We start from the raw sequence: 13,349 nt of genomic DNA on the forward strand, positions 1-13,349 counted from the left end.
TCTTTAAATCTTAGCCACTGCATCTCCACCGTCAACCCTTTAAATAACAAATATCCTGCTAAAAAGATCATTCCTCTCCACTATATTCCACCAACTTAATTGTGGAATAAAACCAAGATAAGACAATGAAAAGAAAAACAATAGTTAGTAAGGTACAGATGGCAAGTTCAAGGTTGAGCTCAAACTGACTGATCCTGCACTTAGATTACACTATTCAAATTCTCGGGTTGTGTCAAAGTGCATCTAAGAATCCTGCATGGCTCTGATCTAGTTAAATGTGGCAGCCAGCTTACACACAGTGAAGTTGCTTAACTAACAGTGCGACAAATGAGTGGATAATGTGTTTATTTCCAAGTAATATTGATCTTCTCTAAGGTGCCCCTGGGGAACAAAGGTGGACGGGCGAGGAGAGGGATGTCACATCCAAGGAAGGCGACGACTGGAGGCTCACATCAGCACTGTGGGTTGCCTGAATTGGGCACCGCTCATAAGAACTGGATCGTGGACTGGACTTTGAAAATGGCGCTAAATCATGGCGCCTCTGTAGACTATTTCTGTACACTTGCTAATCGGGGATGTACTTGGGTATGGAAGAGTGTACTGGATTGTATGTGAGAAAAGAATTTCACTGAGTGTTTGCACGTGCCAATAAAAGTACCATTGAACCATTAAATTATTCCCTTGGCCTTTTCATTTCCATTGAAACCAGATAGACAGGACCTGGGTTTAGCAGTTCCTCAGAAAGACAACATCAACGACAATGCAGCACAGTTCAATGTTGCCCTGAAATGTCAATCCTAACTATGTAGTGAAATCTGTGGCATGGTATTTGAATCCTTGACACTGCTCGTGGAGATACAAGTGTTAACACTGAGTCAAAATTGCCACTTGGAAAAAAAAGACTTGCATTTATATAGCACCTCTCAGGATAACTCAAAGCACTCTGTAGCCAATGACCTACTTTAAAGTGCTGTTTTTGGAAAACGTGGGAGTGAATTTGTACAACCAAGGTCACACAAATAGCACTGCGGTGATCTCATAGAACATACAATGCAGAAACACTGGCCATTATGGCCCACTCAAACATCCTCTCATCCTGCCAATGCAAACCTCCATTTTTCTTACCCAATTTTCCATTTAATGCATCAATACTATTCATTTCTACTTCTACCTGAAAATATATCACACACCACAAAATTATTTCTGAATTCGCCTCTAATTTCTCAGCATCTATCTTTTAATAAAAGCCTCTGTGCATTCACGCGATCTATTCCCCTCATGATTTTATACACCTCTGCAACATCATGCCTCAGCCTTCTGTGAAAGGAAATTGAAGTATTCCTGCCTATTCACATTAGGCAGGAAATGGTGTTGGGTAGACTGATAGGACTGAAGGCTGATAAATCCCCAGGGTCTGATGGTCTGCATCCCAGGGTACTTAAGGAGGTGGCTCGGGAAATCATGGACGCATTGGTGATCATTTTCCAATGTTCTATAGATTAAAGATCAGTTCCTGTGGATTGGAGGGTAGCTAATGTTATCCCACTTTTTAAGAAAGGAGGGAGAGAGAAAATAGGAAATTATAGACCAGTTAGTCTGACATCAGTGGTGGGGAAGATGCAGGAGTCAATTATAAAAGACGAAATTGCGGAACATTTGGATAGCAGTAACAGGATTGTTCCGAGTCAGCATGGATTTACGAAGGGGAAATCATGCTTGACTAATCTTCTGGAATTTTTTGAGGATGTAACTAGGAAAATGGACAGGGGAGAGCCGGTGGATGTAGTGTACCTTGACTTTCAGAAAACCCGTCGACAAGGTTCCACATAGGAGATTAATCTGCAAAATTAGAGCACATGGTATTGGGGGTAGGGTACTGACATGGATAGAAAATTAGTTGGCAGACAGAAAGCAAAGAGTGGGGATAAATGGGTCCCTTTCAGAATGGCAGGCAGTGACTAGTGGGGTACCGCAAGGCTCAGTGCTGGGACCGCAGCTATTTACAATATACATTAATGTCTTGGATGAAGGGATTAAAAGTAACATTAGCAAATTTGCAGATGTCCAAAGCTGGGTGGCAGTGTGAACTGTGAGGAAGATGCTATGAGGTTACAGAGTGACTTGGACAGGCTGTGTGAGTGGGCGGATGCATGGCAGATGCAGTTTAATGTGGATAAGTGTGAGGTTATCCACTTTGGTGGTAAGAATAGGAAGGCTGATTATTATCTGAATGGTGTCAAGTTAGGAAAAGGGGACATACAACGAGATCTGGGTGTCCTAGTGCATCAGTCACTGAAAGGAAGCATGCAGGTACAGCAGGCAGTGAATAAAGCCAATGGAATGTTGGCCTTCATAACAAGAGGAATAGGAGCAAAGAGGTCCTTCTACAGTTGCACAGGGCCCTAGTGAGACTACACCTGGAGTACTGTGTGCAGTTTTGGTCTCCAAATTTGAGGGCGTGCAGCGTAGGTTTACTAGGTTAATTCCTCGAATGGCGGGTCTGTCGTATGTTGAAAGACTGGAGCGACTAGGCTTGTATACACTGGAATTTAGAAGGATGAATTTAGGCGGCACGGTAGCGCAGCGGTAGAGTTGCTGCTTTACAGCGAATGCAGCGCCGGAGACTCAGGTTCGATCCTGACTACGGGTGCTGCACTGTAAGGAGTTTGTACGTTCTCCCCGTGACCTGCGTGGGTTTTCTCCGAGATCTTCGGTTTCCTCCCACACTCCAAAGACGTACAGGTATGTAGGTTAATTGGCTGGGTAAATGTAAAAATTGTCCCTAGTGGGTGTAGGATAGTGTTAATGTACGGGGATCACTGGGCGGCACGGATTTGGAGGGCCGAAAAGGCCTGTTTCCGGCTGTAGATATATGATGATGATGATGAGAGGGGATCTTATTGAAACATATAAGATTATTAGGGGTTGGACGCGTTAGAGGCAGGAAACATGTTCCCAATGTTCGGGGAGTCCAGAACCAGGGGCCACAGTTTAAGAATAAGGGGTAGGCCATTTAGAACAGAGATGAGGAAAAACATTTTCAGTCAGAGAGTTGTAAATCTGTGGAATTCTCTGCCTCAGAAGGCAGTGGAAGCCAGTTCTCTGAATGCTTTCAAGAGAGAGCTAGATAGAGCTCTTAAGGATAGCGGAGTCAGGGGGTATGGGGAGAAGGCAGGAACGGGGTACTGATTGAGAATGATCAGCCATGATCACATTGAATGGTGGTGCTGGCTAGAAGGGCCGAATAGCCTACTCCTGCACCTATTGTCTATTGAGATCGACACTCAGTTGATAGCTGTAGGAGCCACCAGCTGAGCCAAGGTATTAACCTAACTGAAAAAGAGAAACTGCAGCAGAAAAACCAATAATCCAGTAATTATCATATACTGACAAACGTGGTCTTATTTCCCTGGGAGACATTTTCTCATTTTATAGTATATTCCCGTGTGCTGTCAGTCACTCTTGACAGCAAGCAAACCCTGAACAATGTCAAATTTAATCCTTAAACGAATGTGGGCCAATTTTTGCAAATCATTATTTCTCACTGAATACAAATGAAAAGAACTCAATGATGTGTGAATGTTTTATTTGCTAAAACTGTTTTAGGACCAGTCCAAGTCTTACGAATTAGACTGCTAAGAATGATGACATCCAGAGACAGAGTCAAACAGCATGAAAATGGGCCACTTGACTATGCCAACCAAGCCGCCCCATCTACTAGTCCCACTTGCCCACAGTGGGCCCATATCCCTCTGAACCTTTCCTGTCCATGTATCTGTCCAAATGTCTTTTAAATGTTGTTATAGTATCTGCCTCAACTACCTCCTCTGGCAGCTCACTCCAAATACCCATCACCCCCTGTGAAAAAGTTGCCCCTCAGAATCATTCAAAATTTTCGCCTCTCACCGTAACCCATGTCCTCTGGTTCTTTATTCCCCGATCTGTGTAAAATACTCTGTGCATCTACTCTGCCTATTCCCCTTCTGACCTTACACACTCCTATGTTGAATAAAATAACATGCAAGGTGAAGATTGATTGATTAGTAGGACTAGATGTTACAATCCCTAAGGTTTGCACTACAATTGACTGGTGTTGTTCTTGGGGGTGACCACTAGGTGATGTTGCTGCCATTCAGACACATCTTCAGTTGTGTACCTCAACGTCACTGGGTGTTTCGGCCTTTTATCACAAGACACCCTCAGTCGAGGCAGGCCCAACGCAGGGTGATCAGCCCTGGATGTGTGTCTTATGGTTAGCCTCTAGATGGTCACGTGGCAGCCCAGACAGTATCTTTTCTTTTCAGCCACAGCCAGTGACTGCTCCGTTCGGTGGCATTTGCAAGTTCTTTGATTGCCCTCCTTTGGGCCTGCCCTCTGACTCCAACTTCCAATCACAATGGAATGAGCACAAATGACTCAGAATAAGAGAAATTTCCGCTTAAAACACCAAGGATCCTGGCAAGGTAGTTATAAATGGCAACAAATTGCTTGATCAACTAGGGAGTGGAAGAGTGGAATATGTCTTCTGAGATTTTACTAAAGATCTACATGGACTTTCTCGCGTACAATATAGTGACAGCGAGAAGAGTCACATTTTGAATTCACAATTGCAATATCTGAGGGAAAGGTTAAAATGAATCTATGTAGCTTCTTAAAAAGCGAAAATGTCATCATGAAATACTAATTGACATAGTTAAAAGAAAATTCCATGAAAAATTAGGTCAGAGTTAAAAATATAAGCCAATACACAATAAATCTTGACCAGAATACCACTGGAAATATTGCCTGCAACAAGTCTGCCAGGTACGAGATGGACTTTACATACAGTTTGATGTCACACCAGGAGAGATCTGGTGGTGCAAGAATGAGCTGAAACGTTTTGAATGAAAGCTCTGAGTCCTTAATTTTTCCAATATTTTCAAATAAGTGCAGCATCATTACAGCTGAAACCGTGTTATATAATAACATTGCAGTTGAAATGTTTAATATCCATCTAAGCGCCAATAAGAAACTCTACATCCATTTTCAGGGCATATTATAGGTGTATGCGCGGTAGTGGGTGTGTGCGTTGCTTGGTGTGTCCTACACGTCCCCTACTCTGTTTTCCAATATTCTGTCGGTCCAGACTACTAAGCGTTTGCAAAGTTGAATACAGAAATCAAGGTGAAACAGAGAAGACGCAATTAATATATGAAAAAATACATAACTCAAAGGATTAAGCAGCCTGCAATGTCCTCAGGGGATTATTGTTCTTTTGAAAAGCAAAAATCTGTAGATGCTAGAGATTTAGTTTCGTTTATTATTGTTACATGAACCAAGGTATAGTAAGAATTTTGTTTTGTTGCGTTCTATCCAGTCCGTGGGAAGACAATACATGATTACAATCAAGTCTTCCACAGTATACAAATACAGGATAAAGGGAATAATGTTTAATACAAGATAAGGTCCAGTAAAGTCTGATTAAAGATAGACACAAAAAGCTGGAGTAACTCAGCGGGTCAAACAGCATCTCTGGAGAAAAGTAATAGATTATGTAGATATTTTAAAAGTCTCCAATGAGGTAGGTGGTAGGTCAGGACCACTCTCTAGTTGATGCTATAATGGTTTAGAAGAGTGATAGAATAGGAGGTCTCAAATAAAAGCAGAAAATGCTGCAAATATTCAGCAAGCCAGGCAGTATCCGTGGAGACAGGCACATAACTAATCTTCAGATTGTTGGCATTCCATCATTTCCTGCGATATCTCCAAAATGGCACTAGGTTCAGTTTTCTCATGTAGTACTTTTATAGCTGATGTGTATCACTTCCAGTTTCTTACCTTGGCTGGTCCCTGAAGTGGTGGCTTCCTGTAAATCCCTGTCCGTCTGGGTTTCTGCATTCTGTAGCTGTGGCGATGGTGTTTGAGTTCCTTGGGAGGTAACAGAAGGGGCAGGGTTTCTAGGCTGCAGACCGATAGCATTCATTAGTCCCATGTCTCGGTCTGTTCTCCAAGAAGTTCTGTTTGGCCTGGAACAGAAACAGATTTGTCACTCAGAAAAGTATTCCAATCATTGCTTGTCCAACTACCCAGGTTCAGTGGTTGATAATTACTGCTTGCTATGCCATTTACATTTTTCATCGCATCTTGCATTGCTCACTGCAGAGACAATGTACTGCAGACGCTGGTTATTACACAAAGGAACACAAGGTGCTTGAGGAGTTCAGCAGGTCAGGCAACATCTATGGAGACTGACCCAAAACGTTACCTATCCATGTTCTCCAGAGAACCTGCCTGACCTGCTGAGTTTCTCCAGCATTGTGTAGGAAAATAACTGCAGATGCTGGTACAAATCGAAGGTATCACAAAATGTTGGAGTAACTCAGCAGGTCAGGCAGCATCTCTGGAGAGAAGGAATGTGTGACGTTTTGGGTCGAGACCGTCTGAAGAAGGGTCTCGACCCGAAACGTCACACATTCCTTCTCTCCAGAGATGTTGCCTGACCTGCTGAGTTACTCCAGCATTTTTGATACCTTCTCCAGCATTGTGTACCCTTTTGCTTTATGTACTGTTCTCAAACCATGCATCAACTTTCAGGATGGCTTTCAGAATTCTTCTAATGATCTTGTGTGGATCAATTTCGGGTCGAGACCGTCTGAAGAAGGGTCTCGACCCGAAACGTCACCCATTCCCTCTCTCCTAGATGCTGCCTGACCTGCTGAGTTACTCCAGCATTTTGTGATACCTTCGATTTGTACCAGCATCTGCAGTTATTTTCCTACACTTGTGTGGATCAATCGGTCATTTTTTGAAACTGTGGGTGAAGGGAGCTGGCTCTTGAAGCTTTCTTTTACTAGAGGGAAGATACCAACCGTTATTGAGACTTCACACAGTGATAGCTTTTTATTGGCATATGTGTATTGATGGCAAGAGCTGCCTTTATTTCCTATTGCTAACTGTCCTCAGGAAAGTCATGATGAACCACTTCTGTAATCTGTTGCAGTTCTTCTGTTGAAAATACCCCAACCATGCTGTTGGGTGGGGGGCTGCAGGGAGTGGACCTCATGATAATAAAGGAAGAGTGATACATTGACACGTCAGGACGATGTGCAGCTGAGAGGTGTATTTGCAGGTGGTGGTATTCCCATGGTTTTCCACAACAATGCCTGGCGCCAACTGCAGCCACCATGTGTTTGTAGTGGAGGGAATGAATGTTAAGGGGGATGGGGTGCAACCAAGGAAAGTGCGTTATCATGAATGTGCTTTATCATGAATGTGTAGAAAGGAACTGATTCATACCGAAGGTAGACAAAAAGTGCTCGAGTAACTCAGCGGGTGAGTCTGCATCTCAGAATGAAGTCTGAAGAAGGGTCCCGACCCGAAACATCACCCATCCTTTTTCTCCAGAGATGCTGCCTCACCCGCTGAGTTTAGTCCAGCACTTTGCGTCTATCTGCGTTATCATGAATGTAGTTTTGCAACACCACAAGTGTTCGTGGAGTACTTATTCAGTCAAATATTCTATCAGGCTCCTGACTTGTGCCTTGTAAATGGTGAAAATGCTTTGGGAGTGTCAGAATGCCAAATCATTCACTGTACACAGCCTCTGACTTACTCGTGTAGGTATTTTTAAAATGGTATTTAGCTATTTAAAATATAAACAACTTAGTAAATTCATTTTTTCTTTCATTTTTAAAGTCGTTTATGATTTCAGAGAATAATCCATGTAATACGTCCACACAATTAAAGATACTTAAAATATACACATCATTCCATGGCATTATGAAGCACAGCATTAATTGTAAATAGCCACTTTGGAAACTTTGTTCCTTCATTTACAGAATGGCTCTATTTTCAACTTATAACCCGCTTCAAACAGTTCACTACTGCATTGTTGAAATTGGTTGTGTTGTTACATCTCAGGGCATTATGAAAACTAAGTATTGGGCAAGCATCTATCTCTGACCCCCAGAACTATTGGGCGTCACGGTAATGGAGAACAAAAATGACAAGGCAAAAGGTAAGTAGGTGGAGGATGCATTATCCATAACTGGACCATTGAAGTCAGCTGAGAAACCACTGCAGATTGCTTTGTAATACCAACTTGCAATTATCTTGCATTTTTGCTCCAAATACAATTTTCACAGCGTGTCATGAATAACAAAATAGGTGAAATATTACTTAGTCAACAAAGGAGAAATTCTGGACCAATATGCCTCATTGGAGTCCCAGAGATGCAAAATTAGATTCAGAGGGAAAGAATATTCAGGACAGAATACAGATGTGCAGAAATAGGGTGGGCTGGGGCCATAGAGTCATTCAGGCGAGGACAGAATATATCCATGGCAGGAAGATAACATAATTAGCTAGAGCAAAATAGCAGGACCGGTTGTGTGTAGGAGAGGACACAAACTGGAATTCATAAAGAACAGAGGATGAGAAGGTAGCTGGAAGAGTGAACTGAATCACATACTCTTCTTTTTATGATTGTCTTAGGTTGTATTTATTGCAGGAGAGCATCAAAGCTTGGTAACACTGCTTGTGCTCAAATGCTTTTATATAGATCTCAGCAATAACAGCACAGTGGCACAGCGGTAGAGCTACTGCCTGACAGTGCTAGAGGCCTGGGTATAATCCTAACTAGAGTGCTTGACTGTACAGAGTTTGTACGTTCTCCCTGTAACCACGTGGGTTTTCTCCAGGTGCTCCAGCTTCCTCCCACTTTCAAAAGACGTGCTTGTTTGTAGGTTAAGCGGCTTGGTATAAATGTTAAATTGTCCCTAGTTTGTGTAGGGTAGTGTTAATGTGTGGGGATCACTGGTCGGTGCGGACTCCGTGGGCTGAAGGGCCTATTTCCATGCTGTATCTCTAAACTAAACTAAATAACACAGGTGGTGGTACAACAAAACATCACTGAATTATTTCAAGCACCTATCAGACTGAACCAGCAGTCATGGCTGTCAAAGGGTTAATATTTGTGACCATCTCAGACATCCGAACATTCAAGGTTCACAAAAAATAAAATGCACTACCAACATTTTAAATTAAAAAATTGAAACAATAATTACTTAAGCACTAAAAATAAGAACCAGCTAAATATTAGAAATCCCGTGTAGAGTATCCTGTGATTCTCTCCATGAATCTGCTCAGATATCAAATGCAAATAACTCAAATATATCTTCAGATGCCTGGTCAGTAATGGGTTAGGAAACTAATTCAACTGACCTGACAGAGTCTTAGTTATTTTAAGTTTCCCCCTCATTTATTTTGAAAGCAGCATTCAATAATTCACCTCATTAAAGGCCTACTGTTATGCGGATTAAACACTGCTACACATTATCATGATGCACAAAGACCATTGATATCAGCACAAAGGCCGATTCCTTGAACAGTCTGTTGGACCTCAAAAGACATAGTCAAACACGGAATCCAAATTCAGCTTAAATTTGAAGAATAGGTAGAACCCATATGGCAACTGGCAAGATCTTCACTCTACAGGGAACTAAAATAAATAACCATTCTACTTGAGAGGGGCATGATCTGGGTCATACAATGGCATAACCATATTTGACAAACTTCAAGTTCAAAGACTCAACCTTTTTAAATTCAAGTAATACTGTGTAACCTTTGTGCTTTCAACTTAAACCGTAAGTACCTGATTTATAATGAACTGGCAATGCTTGCTTTAAATTAACTCTACCATTAATGATGCAGGTAAATAATAATGATCTTGTAGCCAAGTGGTTATAATCACAAAGCAAAACAATTCAAGGGCTCTTAATCATTCCAATGTTTATGTAAGTGATGCCCTAAATTTAATTTAATTTGGATTATTTAGGGTTTTTAACTCATCACAGAAATCGCATTCATTCAGAATCTCCTGCTGGTCTTGGATGAGACTGGTTAATTGTCCACTGGGGACTAGAAAAAAATGTTACGTTCTTCTAGTTACCCTTCTCATTTGCTATCTTGGTTAATGAATAGAAACATTAAATTTTATGTGTTTGTACTAAATTCCATTCATTTTTCCAGAACAGCAGATTTTTCTCTCTTTTGCACCCCGAATTCTATATTTGAACCTTGTGTACTTCTAAACACTGATTCAAGTAATAGAAACAGAAAACACAGGAATTGAGTATGTCAGATTTCGAGTATCTGCAGTATTTTTTTTCATTTTCTGTTCAAATAAATAAAACTACAGCAATAATATCCATAACTGAAGCAGAATATTTGAGCCACTTTTACCCAGGCCGCTCATTGTTCCTGTTGCTGTGATGGGTGGAAACAGGCTCCGAAAGTTGTTCCCAATTGTTTTCAGTCTCCAGTTTTGATGCTCTGCAAAGCAGAAAAAGAAAATGCAGGTTAGGATCCACCTCTTAGGTTCAATACTTAAAATGGAGTAAGAAGACTACCTGTACTATGGCCCAATCCCGACTTGATTGTGTGTGCCATAGGTGCAAGTCAGTAGGCCCGTCATAACAGCGCCAACAGATGAACCTGTTCAGTGCCATCCCCGACTATACTTGGGTCAGAGTATACAAGTGAAAAAAAATCTTGGCAGTGAACAGGTTAAAGGATTGATCTAATTAATACCATTTCTATCTTTTCCAAGTATTTATTCAATTCCTTTTTAGAACCTGCCATGAACCTGCTTGAGTCACCCGTTCTAGCCATTCTGAGCAAAACACAACACAAAGTGCTAGAGCAACTCAGTTAGGCTGTGCATTCCCTCCACAGATGCTGCCTGATATGTTGAATTACTCTGGTGCTCTGTGCTTGCTCAAGATTCCAGCATCTGTTGTTCCTCATGCCTCCATTTCAGCCATTCTATCCAGATCATCATAATTTGCTATTAGATTGTGCACGTCGGGTTGATTGCATTAGTCGAAACAGGGTGGACCACATGAAGGTTGCAACATGTGCGTGAAGTCCCACAAACCCTTCTGGTCTTCAGCCAAATCCCTGGAAGACTTTGACCCCAAGACTGAGTGGCGCAGAGCCTGGAGAGATGCCAACACCAACAACGGAGAGGTCATCACAGACCCCACAGTGAAACCACCAGGATTTGACCTCCATCGCAACCAATGGCTAACCCTGTACAGGATCCATACCCTCCATGCAAGAACAGCCCATCACCTGCACAAGTGGGGGATGACAGGCAGCCCTGCTTGCGACTGCAGATATCCAGACCAGACCACCCCACACATCGTGAATGACTGCTCACTGAGGCTTTTCCCTGGTGGCATCAAGGCCATCCACCCAGCAACTGATGCTGCCCTGGCCTGGAAGTCTACCCTTGACCTACAACTTTAGGCTGTGCACGCCATACGCAAGAAGAAGCAGATCATAATTTGCTGCATGATAACAAATTATGTTGGGTTTCCCCAATGCTCTTGCTAATTATGTTGTCTTTGCACTCCAATTGCAGGCTCTGCCGTTTGAAATGGGTTTCAACTCCATTTAAATCTTTACCTCTGTTAAATCTCAATCGTCTCCGCTCCAAGGAGAACAACACGAGTTTATTAAGTTTTCCATGCAAGGAAAGGCCTTCGTGCCATTCCACTGATTCCCTGCTGCAATCCTTTCAAAGTCAAAATGTGTTTGGCAAAGCGTAGTACAGGGAATTGGTCATAATACATAAGGGGAGCCAAAAGAGTGAAGAACTGAATTCTGTGTAGCAGCTCTGCTTTTGCTTTTTAAAAAAAGCTCAACTGTTTTTAAACAGTCGTAACTGGTTGAAGGTATCAAAATAGATTAAGCATATTAAGCATGCTAATTCAAGCCCTACCAATTCAAGAATCCTCTTCCAACATGCAAAGGAAAACAAAATTTTCCTCAAAGATGGCAGTTGGGTGTTGATTTTCCAACGAGCATAAGTAAAATCTGCATCAAATAAATAATAACAACCGGTATTTCAAGCAGACTTTGGTGGACCTACAGGAGTGGAAGAAGCCGAAAGGTTGTGTGTTGGAAAAAAGCTCTGAGAAACACATCTCAATGTGATGAATACGTTTTAATTTTGTGGCCAACTAAAATAACTCAACACCTCTGCCAGTTATCATCTTTTCTCAACCCATTTCTAGCCACTGCAATGTTGTCTAATCTCTGATTGCCCACCCACACCGCTACTATAACCAGGCTGTGCTGCCCTCAGTCAAGACAATAGCCTCAGTCAAGTATAGCCACCAATCCATCCTCTTCAAATTGTGACAATTGTTACCAACTACGCTGACCTGTTCAAAATGTATGCTGAAGTCTGAAGAAGAGCGTGAATGAGGGTCCTGACCTGAAACGACACCTATCCATGTTCTCCAGGGACACTGACTGACCCGCTCAGTTACTCCAGCACTTTGGGTGGTTTTTAAAAAAGTAAACCAGCATTTGCAGTTCCTTGCTTCGATAAAGATTTATATGAGTTTGAATATCAGTGGGAAATGAAGATCTATAGTCAAGAATTTTTAGAGCAGTTGCAGCAGATCAAAATGTTGAGGGAAAATAGTGATTTTGATTAATATGAGAGCCGAGTAAATTTAATAGGACTGTCAGGAAAGAGTTTTGCTCTTTCCAGCAAAACATCAGGTTACCTATCGGGGATGACAAATATAGCAGAGTATTTCTATTCTGAGGCATTTATATGGCACCTGCAGACTCGATGTGAACCACAGTGCATTCCAGTCAAACTATATCAATAGAGTCATTGGTGCAATGCAGGTAACACAAACACTCATTTCTGGATAATCTAATGTTTCTAGTCAACATGTTGAGGGAGATAGACACAAAATGCTGGAGTAACTCAGTGGGACAGGCAGCATCTCTGGAGAGAAGAAATGGGTGACATTTCGGGTCGAGACCCTTCTTTAGAGGGAGATATATTGGTTAAATACTAGAGTGAACTCCTTGATCATCATCAAAATATTATTCTTTGTATCTTTTTAAAAAAAATCCAACTGAGGAACCATAAGATACCAAATTTTAATGTCTCATTGGAAAAAAAACAGTCCAGCATCGCAGTGCATAACAATAGTGCATATGGTCTCAACCTTGGTTTGGAAATGCAGTATCCAACCACTCAGCATATCTTTTCACAGTTATTGTGCATTGTTAGGCTTGCTTACTTCTTGACCTTCAAATAATGTAAATTCTTCAAAATACCTACTGAAAGGAAAATTTGCTACAAGAAGTTCTTCATTTTTTCGCTACATAATGCTCAAAGGCCATGAATCATCCTCCAATGCACAACCTTGTTTAGTTTCATTTAATGTGGTTGCTGACTGAATCAAGACTACCTTTCTGAACACTATGGAAGACAACATACGGGAAAGAAAAGCGCAAGAGGGCCACCAGATAGATAAAATGATAGCATATTTAAGAAG

At 41.7% G+C, this 13,349-nt stretch overlaps 1 protein-coding gene across 4 annotated transcripts in view; it reads right to left on the reverse strand.

Moving 5' to 3' along the window:
- Positions 1 to 13,349, reverse strand: part of LOC144602252 (activating molecule in BECN1-regulated autophagy protein 1-like) — a 292,114-nt gene that overhangs the window by 19,460 nt on the left and 259,305 nt on the right. For all 4 annotated transcript variants that reach the window (XM_078415123.1, XM_078415121.1, XM_078415122.1 and 1 more), the window contains 2 exons: positions 10,222 to 10,311; positions 5,818 to 6,005 (listed from right to left, as the gene is read on the reverse strand). In XM_078415123.1, coding sequence (XP_078271249.1) covers positions 5,818 to 6,005; positions 10,222 to 10,311 — 278 coding nt within the window. The remainder of the gene's footprint in view (positions 1 to 5,817; positions 6,006 to 10,221; positions 10,312 to 13,349) is intronic.

Source organism: Rhinoraja longicauda, chromosome 18 (assembly GCF_053455715.1).
Source record: "Rhinoraja longicauda isolate Sanriku21f chromosome 18, sRhiLon1.1, whole genome shotgun sequence".
NCBI lineage: Eukaryota > Metazoa > Chordata > Chondrichthyes > Rajiformes > Arhynchobatidae > Rhinoraja > Rhinoraja longicauda.